The sequence below is a fragment of the Chanos chanos genome, chromosome 5 (genome assembly GCF_902362185.1).
Source record: "Chanos chanos chromosome 5, fChaCha1.1, whole genome shotgun sequence".
Lineage (NCBI taxonomy): Eukaryota > Metazoa > Chordata > Actinopteri > Gonorynchiformes > Chanidae > Chanos > Chanos chanos.
In genome coordinates, this window is record NC_044499.1 from 2507145 (window position 1) to 2525297 (window position 18153).

Consider the following 18153-nt stretch of genomic DNA (forward strand, 5'->3'; position numbering starts at 1 on the left):
AGGGTTACATGAAGCCCCTGCAGCATAACAGCCAAACATGAAAACAGATGTGTAGGTCCATCTTTCTCGAAGGCTCTCCTTCTGTTAGCATGTTCTGTTAGTCTGCTTCAAAAATGAAGCATCATGATTTTATATATTCTGAAATCATCGTTCCTTGGGTGAGAGAAAACTGTGAGTGTGTGTGTGTCTGCAAGACTGAGAAATTTAGCACCATTTCAGCACCCCTGACCCGGATAGCAGCAACTCAGCTGATGGATCAGGAACAACTAAGACACATGCAAAGCCCAAATAGCGACAAGGGCACATGAGAAGCTCAAAGAACAACACAGACACAGCTGGACAAGATGGTAAAACCCTAAGCAGACTGTCAGGTACCCAGTCGCACTGAACAAAAATGCTTTAAAATTCCTTTTTATTGCATGTTCTCGGCAAAATATTGTAGTCCAGTGCGATGTATACTAGCTTTTACTTGTACCAATAATAAACTAGCCTGTAATAAGCATCACCTACATGCAGCTCTCTTGCTACTATAAAAACAGAGTCCTCTGATCTGGGATATTAACTAGAATAAGTGTTTTTACTACACAGCATTTTTACAACAGTAAGAGCATTACTTTTACTGTAGACTACAGCCAAACTGGACTACAGCCAAACTGGACTACAGCCAAACTGGAAATCATACACTTCTCCAACTGCACCCATTTAAGAAAATGTATCCCTATGAGAAAACACTGCTTATAACCATTAGGGTATTTAAAATCCAAGTGAAAGAATAACTGAAAGACCATTAAGACAAGCAGAAAGGACTTCATCATATATATTTCAATGAACACTAAACTAGCTTCAAACAGCTGACAAGCACCTATGTACAGCTGTGCTGTATTGTTAACATTCAGCAAATAAGTCATCAGCTGTCTGTAAGTTTGTCTGAAGAGTCAGAGATTGCAATATATAATAATGCAAAATAACAATTAAATGCCCAACCATACAGGTACCAAATAATAAGCCATTTTCCAGCATACAAGTCTAAAAAGAAGACCAAGGCTTTCACCACATGGAACCATTGTCTGTACCCATGCAGGTCTCCTCGGTCCCACGATTCAAGCGCTTCCCTCAGGTCCTGGGACTTCAACTCCCCAATGGCAGTCAGTACAGAGAACAGCTGGGTTAATCAGTAGAGATTACAGTTGGGTTAAGACCAGCTAAAGTGGAGTTGGTAAGAGAGTACACTTGGTTTTGTCAGAGCAGACTACAGCTGGAATAGTTCAAACTATGACTGGGTTAGTCAGGACATCATTTTACTGGGGCTATAACAACCATGCCATGCAATGACAGCAAGTGTACAGATGAATTTGGCTGTGCCAAAACTTTCCAGCCTACAGATTTTAAACACATTTGTAAGGTGTCTAACCAATCAAAAAATTCTCACTGAGCCAACTAAGTCTTGGCTCTGGCTCTCATGCCGTCTCCCCTTTGTTACTGAGGTACAGGAGGATTCGCTAAGCACTCAGATACTCACACAGTCAGTCTTCGGTCCTCACACTTTTATGAAACAGGTTTTAAAGGCACAAATGTCAGTTCCTGAGAGACACCACAACAATAGAAATACAGTGTTTCGTCTCGATGTCTTTAATTTCTGCAAAATAAAGAGCCAGTCGCATAACAGCAGTATTGACAAAGAGTTGATGTGGTTTCACTTTCAGACACGGTAGGGACATTTTCACTGTCAGTCGAGAGGTCATCATCCAGAAAAGAATGGTTGCTTACCAATCACCATTTCTTGTATTTGCTGTATTGGAGATCATTTTCGAAGGCCCTTGTAAACTGAAGTGAGGAAAAAGCCAGCCAAAAACTTAAATTCACCATCTGGTACACTTATGACACCCCCCCTATTGCTATCCACGTTTAGAAAGCCTTTTATTCCAAATGAGAAAATGAAAAGAAAAGTATATGCTTAAAAGACTGAACTCCAGTTCAGTTCACGATAAACATGAATGTCGGAATTTGACTGCTCCTGCCTACTTTTAGCGCTTATGGGTTTTTTTTTCCAGTGAAGACATTTTGAACAGATGGATATGATAAATACCACAAAACAAGCAGCAGAGAATGGAAGATGCAATAATGGATTTTTTTTTTCATTTACTGTAAGGTTGTCTGTCACTGAATCTGGCCCACTTGCAATGTGTCTGTAGAATGTTTACGGTGACGTTCAAATGGTTTCCTTATGCATATCTGTAATATTACAGTTTCCTCTGTGAATAACCTGTGCTCCTCTGTAAGTTTCAGATGTAACCCCAAACTTAGTGAAAGCTTTGGATTGGTGTCCTAACTTTGCCTAAACTAAAGCTTGGGCAGTTGAAGTACATTTAGCTGAGGAAACATTGCTCCAATCGCTGAACTGAATGACACAGGGAATGAGTTGGCAGGAAAATTCATTCTTTCATATATACACATTGAGACTACTTCATAAAAATTGATAATTCTTTGTTTTACGCTAATGATCAGGTATTAACTAGGAAATGAGATGGTAAAAAAATACAGTTATTAGGAAAGGAAGTACTAACTAATTTCCTGGTAAGGACATATTAAACCTACTAGGAAACTCGATGGCAACAACCCTAACCCTAACCATCTAATTTCTTAGTAGGTTTCTATGTACTTCCTTGATAATAATTTAGTACTTATTATACATTTTTAATGGGTACTTCCCAAATAACTATATTTTGTTGGCATTTGGGTTTCCTAAGAGGTTTCTATGGACTTACAAGGAAATTATTTAGTACTTCCTATCTGTTTTTTCTCTTTATTTGACACTTTCCTAATAACTGTATCTTATTACCATCTAATTCCATAGTTAATACCAGGTAATTAGTGGACTGTAAAATAAAGCTAAATATAATAAACCAGAAATGAGTAGAGACTGTCATTGGTCTCTGTATTCACTACAGCAACTGCGTCAGAACACAGAGTCAATTACAGAGAGTCAGCATGAGCATGGGCAGCTAAAGCACAGTACAGACCACACAGCTAAGGCACATTCAGTGATGAGGACAAACTCAGTAAAACACAGCTAGTAATCAGAACAGCTCATTGAGATTATACATGTTTTAGTCAGATACAGTCACTTTGTCTTCTGTCATGAAACTGTTGAATTACCACTGAAACATGGTTTGGTTCAATTAATGAATAATTTCGCAAATTCCAATTCCAGTGAAAGTCAAAAGGCTAGAAGAGGATGAATTAAAAAAAAAAAAAAAAAAAACAGTTCAAAAGCAGGGTTATATCTGTCATTTTATACCGAGTTTATACCGATTTCTCCAGATGTTTTATAAAATGAAATGTTCACTACAAAAGTAAGCACTGTACACAGAGATGTCACATTTTAATCTTTTACAAGGTTCCCATCTCAGATTCAGCAAACGCTCCTAACGCTACAAAACCATCATAAATAGCATGTGTAAAGATGATGTTCATGAGACTTAGCCTAATTGATGCCCCAGGTATACCATGTAGGGGTAAGCGTCCTGTTCCCATTTATCCAGAAGTTCTCAATCATCATCATCATCATTATCATTAATTTATTCGTATGTGTTCTTGTCAAAAACTGGAGGTGAGACTGGATGAAATCGGGGATAATCTTAAAGTTTGTTGTTCATGTCAGTATATTTGTATAATACAAGAGTGTTTTACATTTACATTTATCCATTCAGCAGATGATTTTATCCAAATTCCAAGACATGAAATATGAATATGTCTTGAAAACAGCTCACTGGATTTCATGCTGTCGACACATGTTCTTAAGTACCAGCATACATAGAACAACTTTCGCACGTCACCGTCGTTTTTCAAACTCGCCTCTGATAATCGTCAATACGGAAGTCGGCTGGAGCGTTAAATGTTCTAGCTTCATTTTCGAGTTTTCCAGTCTTCAAATATGTCTCCTACAATTTATTCTACCATATTTATCAGAAGGTTATACAAGGAGAATGTGTGCTTCAGAGGACTATTGAGCGAACTTACGCGGAACACTGAATAGCATGCGATGATAAAAATGGAGCCGCGCGAGTGTAAGTGTTGACTTAAAAGCATAATATTATAAAAGATCAGTGACGTCCGTAAACTCACGATGTATTTAAAGAACGACCTGCTCATTTAGTTAGAAGACTGCTAGTTTCAGTTGTAGTCAGTGTGGCCTTATTTGAATTATTAGGACGCCTAGCAACAAATTTCAGTTATTAACTTTCAGTTATTTTGAATATGTGTCAAATTACATCTCAAAGCCTGATAATGAGCCTTAAGGATCTGAATGTGCATGCTCAGGGTCCTGAGGTGGGTGCTTAGCTCAGAGGTTCCAGGTTCAAGACTGAGAACCACAACTGGCTGTAAACTCTACAACTACTCGTCATTCATAAGCTCTGATACAGCTATTTGACCTTATTGCATGAGAGACATGGTTAAAGAGAAAAAGGCTTTTCTGATCTCGGGGAGTTATATTCGCATGCTGTGACTTGGTGCCATGACACCAGTGAACTCCTTAAAATCATCACAGCATTATTGTCAGCATACATTAAAATAACATATTGTCAGAATCAAACCCTGGGGACTAGCTGATCAAACAGGAAGATAACTCACTTCCCTTCCTACCACTTCCTCCTCAGTTGCTCGCTTTGTGGATAAATACCGAGCAGAGCTTATCCAGAGGGTTACCGTGGTGATGCCCCTGGCAGATGAGCTGCTGTCACTGGGCATGCTCCATGAGGAGACGTACTCACAGATCAGTGCAGCCAGGACCAGTCAGGAGAAAATGAGGGAGCTCTTTACTGCACTGCACTCTGGAGGAGACAGAGTCAAATCTGCCTTTTACTGTACACTGAGAGACAACCAGCCACACCTGCTCCAAGACCTGGGTAAGAGAATAGAGGAACTCCAGTAGAGGGTTGACATTAGAGGCTCTGTTAAATGTAATTAAGGATTAAGGGTGAGTTTAAATCTTGTGATGTGGTTCCTATGAAGAGAAGTACTCTTTAGTCACAAGGACAAGTTTAATTACTGTTACCAGAATTGGAAATTTTCAAAATACCTGGTTATGAAATACCGACAGATTGATAATGTGATGACGTCTCTCATTACATATCTGTGAACTCTTGTTAGAGACGTGTAAAACCCTTTGAGACTACAAATAGTGATATTTGGCTCTAAATAAACTTGTACTAACTTGTATTATTGTTCAAATGCTTTTCAAGTTCTTTCATAAGCTGTTCTGTCTGTTAGTTACAAACCCAGAGAGTGTGGAGTGTCTCAGTATGTCCTGGTTTTGCTGAGCTGTCATGAGGGAAACGCTTTTTTTGTGTTTTGTCCGTTTGTTCATGTGTGTTTTTGTGTCCTGTTCCTCTCTTCTCCTCTAGAAGAGCAGAGAATTGGTGATCTGAGTATCAAGTCATCAGCTCTGACTGGAGGTCCTGTTGTAGCACCAGGGCATAAACACACATCAGGTACCAGCTGTGGTTCTTTTCTTCATCAATCCTTCACAGTCTGGTGAGAAAAAAAAAGCATTGAGCGACTCAATGTGTAGCAGAAAACACAGAAAAGAATAAAGCTTTTGGTCATCGATTTTGTAGTCTAGGCGAGCTTTTGTGTGCCTGTCTTGGAGAAGTGGACTCCTCCTTGGTTGGCGTCCATGGAGACCAGTCTTGTGCAGTGTCCACTGGAGTATCTGCCTTGAGATGTTGGTACCAGAATTGCTCAGATTGATCAGAATGGCGTTGGTGGTGATCCTTGGATTCTTCTTGGTCTTTTGCACTGTCACTCTGTCGCTTTTGGCTTCCCTTCCTCTGGGACTTGAAAACACTTGGATGTGGCTTTATAACATTGCATTTTCTCAAAATTTTGTGACAATTTCAAGGGTTATGCATACATTTGGGCATGGCATTTGTAGTAAAAAGGTAAAAAAAACATAAAAATAGTTAAAATTTATCATTAACATCTCTGACACAATGTCTTTTGTCACTTGTTTTTGTCATTTTGGAATAATTTTGGGCTTAACTATATAAATACTGTATTAGATAGATAGATAGATAGATAGATAGATAGATAGATAGATAGATTCGTGAAAACATTGATGGATAGATTATGTATTTATTTATTTATTTTCCATTTATATTTCTAGACCTGATCTTGGTCAGTCTGAAACAGAAGGAGATGATCTGCTCTGAATATGCATATGTGACAGAGTATAACTCCCTCCCTGGTGAACATGTGCTGCTGACTGACCGTTACACTGAGCTGCTGATCATTCAGAGACACAGAGAACAGAGTGAGAGAGAGAAAGAGATTCGCTCCAGAGGAGAGAAGTTCTTTCATATCAGAGACAATGAGGTATACACAAATGTCACTGTGGAGAAGTTCTTCAGTCCAGATGATCATGGACTCATTCCAAAAGCAGTTGTTCTCCAGGGAAATTCTGGAAATGGTAAATCCTTCACTGCTCTGAAGATTATGTTGGATTGGGCATCTGGAACAGTCTATAAAGATAACTTTGATTTTATTTTTCATCTGAGGTGTAAAGAATTTAGCCAAATTTTTTGGGAGAAGAGTCTGGTGGAGCTCCTGAGATACAGTCAGACTTTAACACCAGCACAGATCTCACAGATATTACAGCACTCACCAGAGAGAGTTCTCTTCCTCATAGACGGCTTTGATGAGCTCAAACTCTCACAAGACAACATGTCCAACCTGTCACTGCCCACTGATATCCAAACTCCAGCCTCACCTGTGTCCACTCTGAAAGCCCTGCTGAGTGGACGCCTGCTGTCTGAGTCCTTCCTGCTGGTCACCACCAGGTCTACAGCTACAGACACACTGAGCAAGCTGCTCAAAAAACAACCCCAGCGTTTCACAGAGATTATGGGCTTCTCGGAGAGGGGGGTGAAGGAGTACTTCCAGAGGTTCTTTAAAGATGATCAGCTCTTACAGACACAGGCATATGAGCATGTGAAGGCAAATGAAACCCTCTTCACTGCCTGCTTCATCCCTGTGATCTGCTGGATCATCTGCACAGTTTTCAGGGAGAGATACAAAGATGGTATAGAATTAACCAATGGTTTGGATACAACCACCTCCATATATGTTGACTTTGTGTCCACTCTGCTGGAGCACCACTGCCAGGGTTTGAGTCAGTCTGTCCCCAGCCTGCTGAGGAGTCTGGGCCAGCTGGCAGAGAGAGGGATGCTGGAACAGCAAGTCCTGTTTGATAAGAAGAGTGTGTCTGAGACAGTCTCAGATCCTGCTAACATTCCATTCCTGTGTAAATTTCTCTTTAGGAGGAAAATCCGCCAAGAGACAATGTTCAGTTTCATGCATCTCAGCTTTCAGGAGTTCTTCACTGCTCTTTACTATGTCCTAATGAGTGACGGAGAGTCTCAAATGAAAGTGACAGATTTGCTTCAACTTTTAAGGACATCAGGGTACGAAAACATTGAGAAACTGTCCCTCCTGCCAGTGATCCAGTTTATCTGTGGTCTTTCTAATAAAGACGTGAGCAGCTCTCTCATGGAGTCACAGAGTTTGTCTGTTTCTGTCACCATCCAAGACCAAATAAAGGAATGGATCCTTACCTTCCTTGAGGAAAGGGGCATGTCTTGGGTTTCGTCTATGAGGACATTCATCCTTCATTGTCTCTATGAGCTCCATGAAGAGGACTTTGTGAGGAAAGCTATGGAGAGCTGGGAAAATATTTATTTTTCCGGTACTCCCCTGAGGAGGACAGACTGTTGGGTGCTGCAGTACTGTCTACAGTTTTGTCCACACATCAGAAAACTCACTATGAAGCGCTGCAGTATCACACCAGAGAAACTGAAGATTCTTCAGTCTGCAGTGTGCAGGAGTGAGGCGTTAGTGTGAGTTCCTTTGTATAGCGTGAAGTGACCTTTCTTTAACACACCTGTTGAGAATTCACCTGTGGCTAGACTTAGAAGTTTACCAAACATAATTACATTGGACATTTTTTTACTTTGACAAAATGTGACCAATAATAGCATTCATCCTTACACTCTTTATGCGAACTTAATTGAGAATTCATAAATTGAAATTTTGTTTTCATTAGTTCAGGCAGTGATTGTTAAAGTTTTTCAAGGTTGGGGATAGAGAACCTGTCAGATGATGATGTAGGTGTTCTGGTCTCAGCTCTGGAAGAAGGAAAGGACCTCATATACCTGGGGTAACAACTATTTATATCATATAACATCACTAATATCAAACTTTACAACAGCGTTCAGTTATTTCATTTTAATTTCAGTTTTATCATGTTACTTTTGTGGTAGGCCAATCTCTTTGGCACTGATGATACAGTGTAAAATTAGTATATTTGACCCTGATTTGATGTTCAAAATGATCTGTATTAATGCATAAAGTTTACAGACATGACACTACAGCCCTGAGTGTCAGAGTTAGTGCAGTACTCTCAGAACTCTCTCTCTGTCTCTCTCTCTCTCTCTCTCTCTCTCTCTCTCTGTCCCTCCAGAACATAAATGTCTTGAACTGCTGATGGATATGTAGATCATGACATACGGTCATATTCACTACACTGAGTTCTGTCTGAAACACAACATAGTTCTGTGTGAGTGAGTGTGTGTTTAATGAGACTTTTTATTTGTTTATCTTCCACAGACTGTGGAACAGTGATCTGTCAGATCAGGGTGTGCAACGGATCCTGAACTCTCTCAACAAACAGAAGTCTGTGCAGGAACTTTACCTCAAAGTGAAAACCATCACTATTAACACTGCTGTTATGATCACAGAATTTATCCAGAATAAACTGAATATGGGGAAAATAAGGTAATGTCACAACCTGCACCGCCATTTTGGACTTTTAGTTTGCCATGTCTTTGTGCTCTTGTTCTGTGCCTGTCTCCGCCCCTCACCTGTTCCCGTTTGTCTGATTATTACCTTGTTAATTTCGCCCAATCCTGTTTTGCCCTGATTAGTTTTCCTTCTATTTAAGTCCTAGTGTTTGCCTTGTCTTTGTCTATCGTTGTTTGTGTATTTTGCACACTGTTACGCTGTACCTTTTTGTTATCGGTTTTTTGTTACTGTTTGCACTGTATTTTGGTCCTCATTTTAAGTAAAGCCTTCTGTTTTATCACCGTCAACCATCGTGCCTTGCACTTGGGTCCTGCACCACACCGCCAGCGTGACTGAACGATAGACCCAACAAGGACCCAGCAGACACTTCTGTCTCCCAGGCAGAGACGGCTCCAGCTCCTGACCTGGGTGCGGAGGGGCTCCCTCTCTCGGTAGGTTCTCCAGCCCCTAACCCGGGGGGGGGGGGGAATTTTTTGGGGGGGGGGCTCCCAGCCCTAGACCCAGGCACCACATGGACTGTGGTGCTGGGCCCAACCATCTCTAGGGCTGTGTCCGCTCCTGGGTCTCCTGTCTCTGCCACCCTGAATCCCCTTCAAGCAGTGACTCCGAAGGCTCCATGGAGGGTGCGCTGCCCAGCGCGAGGAATGCGCTGCCCGGCGCACCATGGAGGATGCGCTGCCCAGCGCGAGGAATGCGCTGCCCGGCGCACCATGGAGAGTGCGCTGCCCAGCGCGAGGAATGCGCTGCCCGGCGCACCATGGAGAGTGCGCTGCCCAGCGCGAGGAATGCGCTGCCCGGCGCACCATGGAGAGTGCGCTGCCCAGCGCGAGGAATGCGCTGCCCGGCGCACCATGGAGAGTGCGCTGCCCAGCGCGAGGAATGCGCTGCCCGGCGCACCATGGAGAGTGCGCTGCCCAGCGCGAGGAATGCGCTGCCCGGCGCACCATGGAGAGTGCGCTGCCCAGCGCGAGGAATGCGCTGCCCGGCGCACCCTGGAGGATGCGCTGTCCTGCCCTGTTCCCGAGGCCGCTTTCCCGGCCCAGGTCAGCTCCCATGCTGACGCCCTGTCCAGGTCAGCTCCCATGCTGACGCCCTGTCCAGGTCAGCTCCCATGCTGACGCCCTGTCCAGGTCAGCTCCCATGCTGACGCCCTGTCCTGGTCAGCTCCCATGCTGACGCCCTGTCCTGGTCAGCTCCCATGCTGACGCCCTGTCCTGGTCAGCTCCCATGCTGACGCCCTGTCCTGGTCAGCTCCCATGCTGACGCCCTGTCCTGTTCCCGAGGCCCTTTCCCTGAACCAGCTCAGCCCTCTAGCCGACGTCGAGGCTGTTTTGAAGAGTTTGCTCCGTTCCTGTTCCTCTGCCGGTTTGGAAAATTTGTTCCAGCCAACCCCTCACCTGCTCGGCCGCAGAGGGGGCCCGTCGGCTGCAGCACCTTCGGTCATCCCTCTGTGCGCCCCCCCACCCACCCGGTCTGTTCTGGACTTTTGTTTTTCTTTTGGGCCGTCTGGAGCCGCCCCTTAAGGGGGGGGCTCTGTCACAACCTGCACCGCCATTTTGGACTTTTAGTTTGCCATGTCTTTGTGATCTTGTTCTGTGCCTGTCTCCGCCCCTCACCTGTTCCCGTTTGTCTGATTATTACCTTGTTAATTTCGCCCAATCCTGTTTTGCCCTGATTAGTTTTCCTTCTATTTAAGTCCTAGTGTTTGCCTTGTCTTTGTCTATCGTTGTTTGTGTATTTTGCACACTGTTACGCTGTACCTTTTTGTTATCGGTTTTTTGTTACTGTTTGCACTGTATTTTGGTCCTCATTTTAAGTAAAGCCTTCTGTTTTATCACCGTCAACCATCGTGTCTTGCACTTGGGTCCTGCACCACACCACCAGCGTGACAGGTAAAAGTAATTTCAACCCAATAAAGGAAAACAAAATACACCTGAGTGTTTCGTCCTATAGTTCTGCCTGTTTTCTCAAAACTACAAAAAATGTAATTATGTCTCTTTACTGTTCTCCATTGCTTTGGTAGACAATGCTCATCTTTCTGAATCATATTTAGATGATTTAGTTCATTCCTCTGTATCAGTACATGATGTGTGTGTGTTCTCTGAGTGAATGCTGTTTCTGGTATGTCTGTGTAACTCTCTAAAAGCAGCACTATGATGGTCAATCAGATCTTTGGTCACATCATTCAGAAAACACATTTACAGTATCTGACTAACAACAGGGTTTATTACTGGCTGTATATGACATAGAGAAGAGCCTGGATATGGAGAGAGCTGTGTTTATTACTCATTACTGTTTATTTGACTCTGTGTTCATTTAATGACTGTGTTTAGTTGTCTCTGTGTTCATTACTGACTGTTTAATTAACTCTGTGTTCATTACTGACTGTGTTTGGTTGACTCTGTGTTCCTTACTGACTGTTTAATTAACTCCGTATTCATTACTGACTGTTTAATTAACTCTGTGTTCATTACTGACTGTTTAATTAACTCTGTGTTCATTACTGACTGTGTTTGGTTGTCTCTGTGTTCATTACTGACTGTTTAATTAACTCTGTGTTTATTACTGACTCTGTTTGGTTGTCTCTGTGTTCATTACTGACTGTTTAATTAACTCTGTGTTCAGTACTGACTCTGGTTGTCTCTGTGTTCATTACTGACTGTTTAATTAACTCTGTGTTCAGTACTGACTCTGGTTGTCTCTGTGTTCATTACTGACTGTTTAATTAACTCTGTGTTCAGTACTGACTGTGTTTCTTTGTCTCTGTGCTGACTGACAGTGTTGAGACGGAGGAGGACAGTGTTTTGAGTCTCTGCTCATCTCTCAGCGTGTCAGACAGGAACTTCAGAGCCAAAGTCCTCAGGTAAGAAACTATTTATGAACCACTCTTTCAGTGTCATTGTGGATTATAAGCATGTCTATATTTCAGTCATACCTGTATAACAACAGCACCACCAACAATATTATTATTGCTATTAATACTACACCACCAAACATTACACTAATATAATATAAAACATATTATAGCTATACATTGCATATAAGTTCTCTAATGCATACAGAAACATGCTAAGGATGATGTGATGCAAATACTGTATGATTTCATGTAGTAACGTAGCAGATGTGTAAATGTAACTGTGTCCCTGACTGGGTTTAGTAGCTGTGTAAATGTAACTGTGTCTCTCACTGGGTTTAGTAGCTGTGTAAATGTAACTGTGTCTCTGACTGGGTTTAGTAGATGTGTAAATGTAACTGTGTCTCTGACTGGGTTTAGTAGATGTGTAAATGTAACTGTGTCTCTGACTGGGTTTAGTAGATGTGTAAATGTAACTGTGACTCTGACTGGGTTTAGTAGATGTGTAAATGTAACTGTGACTCTGACTGGGTTTAGTAGATGTGTAAATGTAACTGTGTCCCTGACTGGGTTTAGCAGATGTGTAAATGTAACTGTGTCTCTGACTGGGTTTAGCAGATGTGTAAATGTAACTGTGTCCCTGACTGGGTTTAGTAGATGTGTAAATGTAACTGTGTCTCTGACTGGGTTTAGTAGATGTGTAAATGTAACTGTGTCTCTGACTGGGTTTAGTAGATGTGTAAATGTAACTGTGTCTCTGACTGGGTTTAGTAGATGTGTAAATGTAACTGTGTCTCTGACTGGGTTTAGTAGATGTGTAAATGTAACTGTGTCTCTGACTGGGTTTAGCAGATGTGTAAATGTAACTGTGTCTCTGACTGGGTTTAGTAGCTGTGTAAATGTAACTGTGTCTCTGACTGGGTTTAGTAGCTGTGTAAATGTAACTGTGTCTCTGACTGGGTTTAGTAGCTGTGTAAATGTAACTGTGTCTCTGACTGGGTTTAGTAGATGTGTAAATGTAACTGTGTCTCTGACTGGGTTTAGTAGATGTGTAAATGTAACTGTGTCTCTGACTGGGTTTAGTAGATGTGTAAATGTAACTGTGTCCCTGACTGGGTTTAGTAGATGTGTAAATGTAACTGTGTCTCTGACTGGGTTTAGTAGATGTGTAAATGTAACTGTGTCCCTGACTGGGTTTAGTAGATGTGTAAATGTAACTGTGTCTCTGACTGGGTTTAGTAGATGTGTAAATGTAACTGTGTCTCTGACTGGGTTTAGTAGATGTGTAAATGTAACTGTGTCTCTGACTGGGTTTAGTAGATGTGTAAATGTAACTGTGTCTCTGACTGGGTTTAGTAGATGTGTAAATGTAACTGTGTCTCTGACTGGGTTTAGTAGATGTGTAAATGTAACTGTGTCCCTGACTGGGTTTAGCAGATGTGTAAATGTAACTGTGTCTCTGACTGGGTTTAGTAGATGTGTAAATGTAACTGTGTCTCTGACTGGGTTTAGTAGATGTGTAAATGTAACTGTGTCTCTGACTGGGTTTAGCAGATGTGTAAATGTAACTGTGTCTCTGACTGGGTTTAGTAGATGTGTAAATGTAACTGTGTCTCTGACTGGGTTTAGTAGATGTGTAAATGTAACTGTGTCTCTGAATGGGTTTCAGGTTGGTTGTACGATATGAAAAATGGATATTTAGATCCTTCAGCCCACAGACAGAACAATCACTCCTGGGAATCAGTCTCCCCTGCCCACACACAGAGACATCCAACATCAACTGGAAAAGACTCTTCCAGATCATTTACAGAATAGAAGTATTGAGAAAATAGTATGTTCTCTGACATTCCACCGTTTTTACACACACACACACACACACACACACAATAGTGATAAATATTCTGTGTCTCTATCCACCCATACCTTTAACTTAGTCTGTGTTTGACTATTGTTCTCTGTATGTGTTTTTAAGTGTTTAAGTTATTTGTCTCAGTGAATGAATAATGTTTCCTACAGTTGTCAAGTCGTGGATGAGCAGTTGCATGATCTGCTGTGTTTTCTGAACTCTATGCCTGGTCTGAGGGAGGTGGATCTGAATGTGAACAGTCTGACTGAGAGCTGGGCTGTCAGGATCCTCTCTCTCATCCAGACCTGCGCCAGTCTACAGGACATCAGGTAAGAGAAACACCTGTCCATGACAGCAATTCCATACATTCATCTCTGCTCTGCTATAACTGCTCTTTGTCTTGTGAGTGTGTGTATGTAAGGGAGAAAGCCAATGTGTATAACCACCTTGAGTAATTTTTTGCTCATTATTTACTACTGACTGTGTTTAGTTGACTCTGTGCTCATTACTGACCGTGTTTAGTTGACTCTGTGGTCATTATTGACTGTGCACATTACTGACTGTGCTTCAGTTGACGCTGTGCTCATTACTGACTGTGTTTAGTTGACTCTGTGTTCATTACTGATTGTGTTTAGTTGACTCTGTGTACTTTACTGACTGTGTTTAGTTGACTGTGTACATTACTGACTGTGTTTAGCTGACTCTGTGTGCATTACTGACTGTGTTTAGTTGACTGTGTACATTACTGACTGTGTTTAGTTGACTCTGTGTTTATTTCTGACTGTGTTTAGTTGACTCTGTGTTTATTACTGACTGTGTTTAGTTGACTCTGTGTTCATTAGTGACTGTGTTTAGTTGACTGTGTTTATTACTGACTGTGTTTAGTTGACTCTGTGTACATTACTGACTGTGTTTAGTTGACTCTGTTTTCATTAGTGACTGTGTTTAGTTGACTGTCTGTTTATTACTGACTGTGTTTAGTTGACTCTGTGTTCATTAGTGACTGTGTTTAGTTGACTGTGTGTTTATTACTGACTGTGTTTAGTTGACTCTGTGTACATTACTGTGTTTAGTTGACTCTGTTTTCATTAGTGACTGTGTTTAGTTGACTGTGTGTTTATTACTGACTGTGTTTAGTTGACTCTGTGTACATTACTGTGTTTAGTTGACTCTGTGTTCATTATTGACTGTGTATAGTTGACTGTGTACATTACTGACTGTGTTTAGTTGACTCTGTGTTGATTACTGACTGTGTTTAGTTGACTGTGCGTTCATCACTGACTGTGTTTAGTTGACTGTGTGTTCATTACTGACTGTGTTTAGTTGACTCTGTGCTGTGATTGACAGTGTTACAGTAAAGGGGCAAAATGATGAGAATCTCTGCTCATTGCTCAGAGTGTCAGTCACAGATGGAGACTTCAGGTAACAGTCTCTTTAAGATCCACTCTCTCAGTGTCATTTAGGGTTAGAAATATGTTTTTGTTTTCAGTCTGTCTGTACAATTGATAATATAACCTCAATGAAATATAAGACACATGATAACTAGTGTGTATACATTGTTTTATGCACACAGGAACATGATGTAATGTCTATGTAGTGAAATTTGAAGTACCTCTGTAGATGTGTAAATGTAAATTCATGTCTTAGACTGGGTTTCAGGTTGTCTGTTAAAAATTACAGATGGAGGTTTGGATTCTTTGGGAGATCCAGACCACAGACTGAACCATCAGTCTCAGAAATCAGTCTCACCTGTCCACACTCAGAGACATCCAACATCAACTTGACAACATTCACCCAGATCATTTACGGAGTAAATATCTCCAGAGAAAAGTATGATCTCTGACATTGCACTGTTTATGGACACACGCACACACACACACAGACACACACACACACACATGCACTCACTTTTTCTAACAATAGTGTAATTGACAGAGTTAGTAAGTTAGAATTTGTACCCTGAGTTAATTACAAATTCTCTCTCTCTTCTCTTGTCTGTGTATCCCCTACTTTTCTGTATTTCTGTCTGAGTGTTTGTTTCAGTGATTAAATAATGTTTCATACAGGTCTCCAGAGTTGGGGTTGAATGACCGGCTGGATGCTCTACTGTCTTTCCTGAACTCTGTGTCTGGTCTGAAGAAAGTGGATCTGAGTGTGAACAGTCTGACTGAGAGCTGGGCTGCCAGGATCCTTTCCTTCATGCAGACTCAATCTCAATGCCCCAGTCTACAGGACATAAGGTAAGAGAAACACCTGTCCATGAAACCACATCTGTCTGGTTATTCATTTGAGTGTATCTTTTATGATCTTTGTTTAACATTTGGTCATGTAGGCAGAGTTTATTGCCTGGCTGTATTTGTGTCAGTGTGTCTGTTTGTTTTTTTATTTTAGTTTTAATGCTGGTAAAGTTTGTAAAGGTTTCTTTCTGGGGGAGGGAATCAGGTTACTGCAGCACTTTCAGATACGTCCAGACTGCACTCTGACTGTTGAGGGGTTTGTATCTGTAATTGTTTATCATTCTCTATATAAGGAATGGCCACTGAAACTATTTTATTTTTGTTTATTTTATTCTATTTTTTTTTTTCAAATATGGTCTGGTTATCTGCTCCACATGAAATGCAAAACAGATTTGTTAAACAGATTCAGTTTGTCCCAAAACCATTTAGTAAACAAATTAACAACTACACATCATAACAATCAATTTCTAAATTTCTTATATTGTATTTGGAAAAATTATTAACACAATTTAGGATTATTAAATAGTTTAAAAATCTTACTTGTTGTCCTCAATTACGTGCTACAGCAGAGCACAATAACAATTACAAACAGCTTTAAAAAAACAGCTTTCCCTTCACAACGTTTGGAAATATCTAAAATTAGTCTAATATTCAAATACTGATACTGCTGCTGACTGAGTTAGCTGAGTTGTGACAGACTAATGGAACCAGGCCTCTGTCTGTTTACCTGAAAACCAAATATCAGTTTTATGCAAATAGGAGATTGAGTACTGACTGCAAGTCAGATCTTATGAAGAGAATTAGGCCGAGTTTAATGTCTGGCTATAGAGACATGTACATAGAGATAGTAGTGATGACACTGACATTAATAAGGAGACATATACATAGAGATAGTAGTGATGACACTGACATATAATGTTAATGTCATATTACAGACATTAAAGCATAGAGGATTATAGTAATAGTATTGTATATAATATATACAGTGATATTTATTATTAAGTAAGTGAGATCTGTGTAGAGCAGAATGGTGATGTGTTCTGTGTCTCTGGTTCTTTATGTAGGTGGACATGCACTAAAACCTCAGACCAGTGCACTGAACTGTGGCATCCCAAAGACAGCTGCAACCTGGTAGTGAATCTTCAGTCGTGTGGAGAGAATTTTAAGTAAGAGAGAAGAGACTTAAATTCTTAAACGTGTGTATGTTGTGATTTCATTCAGTTTTGTAAACATGGGATCAGACAACCCCTGTCTGTTTTATTTTTATCATGTCAGCTCTTCCACAAATTCAGTCTTAAATCATTTACCATAACTGTTTTACCATCACATACCAGCTTCTTTCTAATTTTATTTCTTAAAATTTGAACATTACTTTTGTGTAATGCATTGAGGTTCTTTTGAACTGTGATGCCAAAGTGTGTTTTGATGACATCCTCATTTATATTGATCTCAGAGCAAAACACTCTTCTATTCTTATGAAACTTGTGGAGATGCACTTTCAGGGCGAGGCTTTATTTCTATTGTATCAGTTTGGCACATGGGAACAGAAAAGCAAACCAAGGGCAGGACAACTAACTTATAACAGATAATTAGATCAGATTCAACTTATTGTCATTGCACATAGTACAAGTACAAGCACAATAAAATGCAGTTTTACATCTGACCAGAAAGTACAAATAACAGAATAAGATGCTGATGAGGTAATATTTACAGGTGGGAGTATATGGGACATATGGTTAAAATAAACATGAAATATATACAGATAATAAAAAGTGGGTGCTGAGAAGGCAATATTTACAGGTAAGGTGTAAGGGATAAGGCACATATGAGATATATACAGATGGAGTGAAATGAATATTATATAAGAGAATAAGTACAGACAATTGTTTTGTTGTTGTTTGATAAATACATAAATAAATAATTAAAAAAAAAACAGGTGTGTGTGTTGAGGGGGGCAGTGAGACTCAGAGGTAGATAGTTAGATATTGAAATTAGGTGTGATGACTGTAATAAATTAGTACTAAAAGCAGTGTAAGGTCCCTGAGTGTGAGGGGGGAGTGGGCTAGCACTGTGGATAAAAGCCCATGAGCGTGAGGGGGGAGTGGGGGAGTGGGCCAGTGTTGGGTTTGAGAGTTCAGAGAGGTCAGCAAGGTGATGGTGTCATTGAAGAAACTGTTCCTGAGCCTGCTGGTGCAGGAGCTAAGGCACCTGTACCGCCTCCCTGATGGGAGGAGGGCAAACAGTCCATGGGCGAGGTGTGAGTGGTCCCCCCAGGGGGCGCTATACCACACCGTGATGCAGTTGGTCAGGATGCTCTTGATAGTACAGTGGTAGAAGTTCACTAGGATCTTAGGAGA

At 41.0% G+C, this 18153-nt stretch overlaps 1 protein-coding gene across 1 annotated transcript; it reads left to right on the forward strand.

The window, feature by feature from the left end:
- Positions 1 to 4051: 4051 nt before the first annotated feature.
- Positions 4052 to 16966, forward strand: LOC115811286 (NACHT, LRR and PYD domains-containing protein 3-like). Its single transcript, XM_030773434.1, has 9 exons — positions 4052 to 4067; positions 4659 to 4907; positions 5406 to 5492; positions 6167 to 7895; positions 8132 to 8215; positions 8665 to 8832; positions 11639 to 11722; positions 15626 to 15799; positions 16861 to 16966. The coding sequence occupies exons 1-9, from the start codon at positions 4052 to 4054 to the stop codon at positions 16964 to 16966; spliced, it is 2697 nt and encodes an 898-aa protein (XP_030629294.1).
- The last annotated feature ends 1187 nt before the right edge of the window (positions 16967 to 18153 follow it).

Coding starts and splice junctions, on each gene's coding strand:
- LOC115811286 (XM_030773434.1), top strand. Junction 7,896..8,131: donor TGCAGGAGTGAGGCGTTAGT/GTGAGTTCCTTT, acceptor AAGTTTTTCAAG/GTTGGGGATAGAGAACCTGT. Junction 15,800..16,860: donor CCCAGTCTACAGGACATAAG/GTAAGAGAAACA, acceptor TTCTTTATGTAG/GTGGACATGCACTAAAACCT.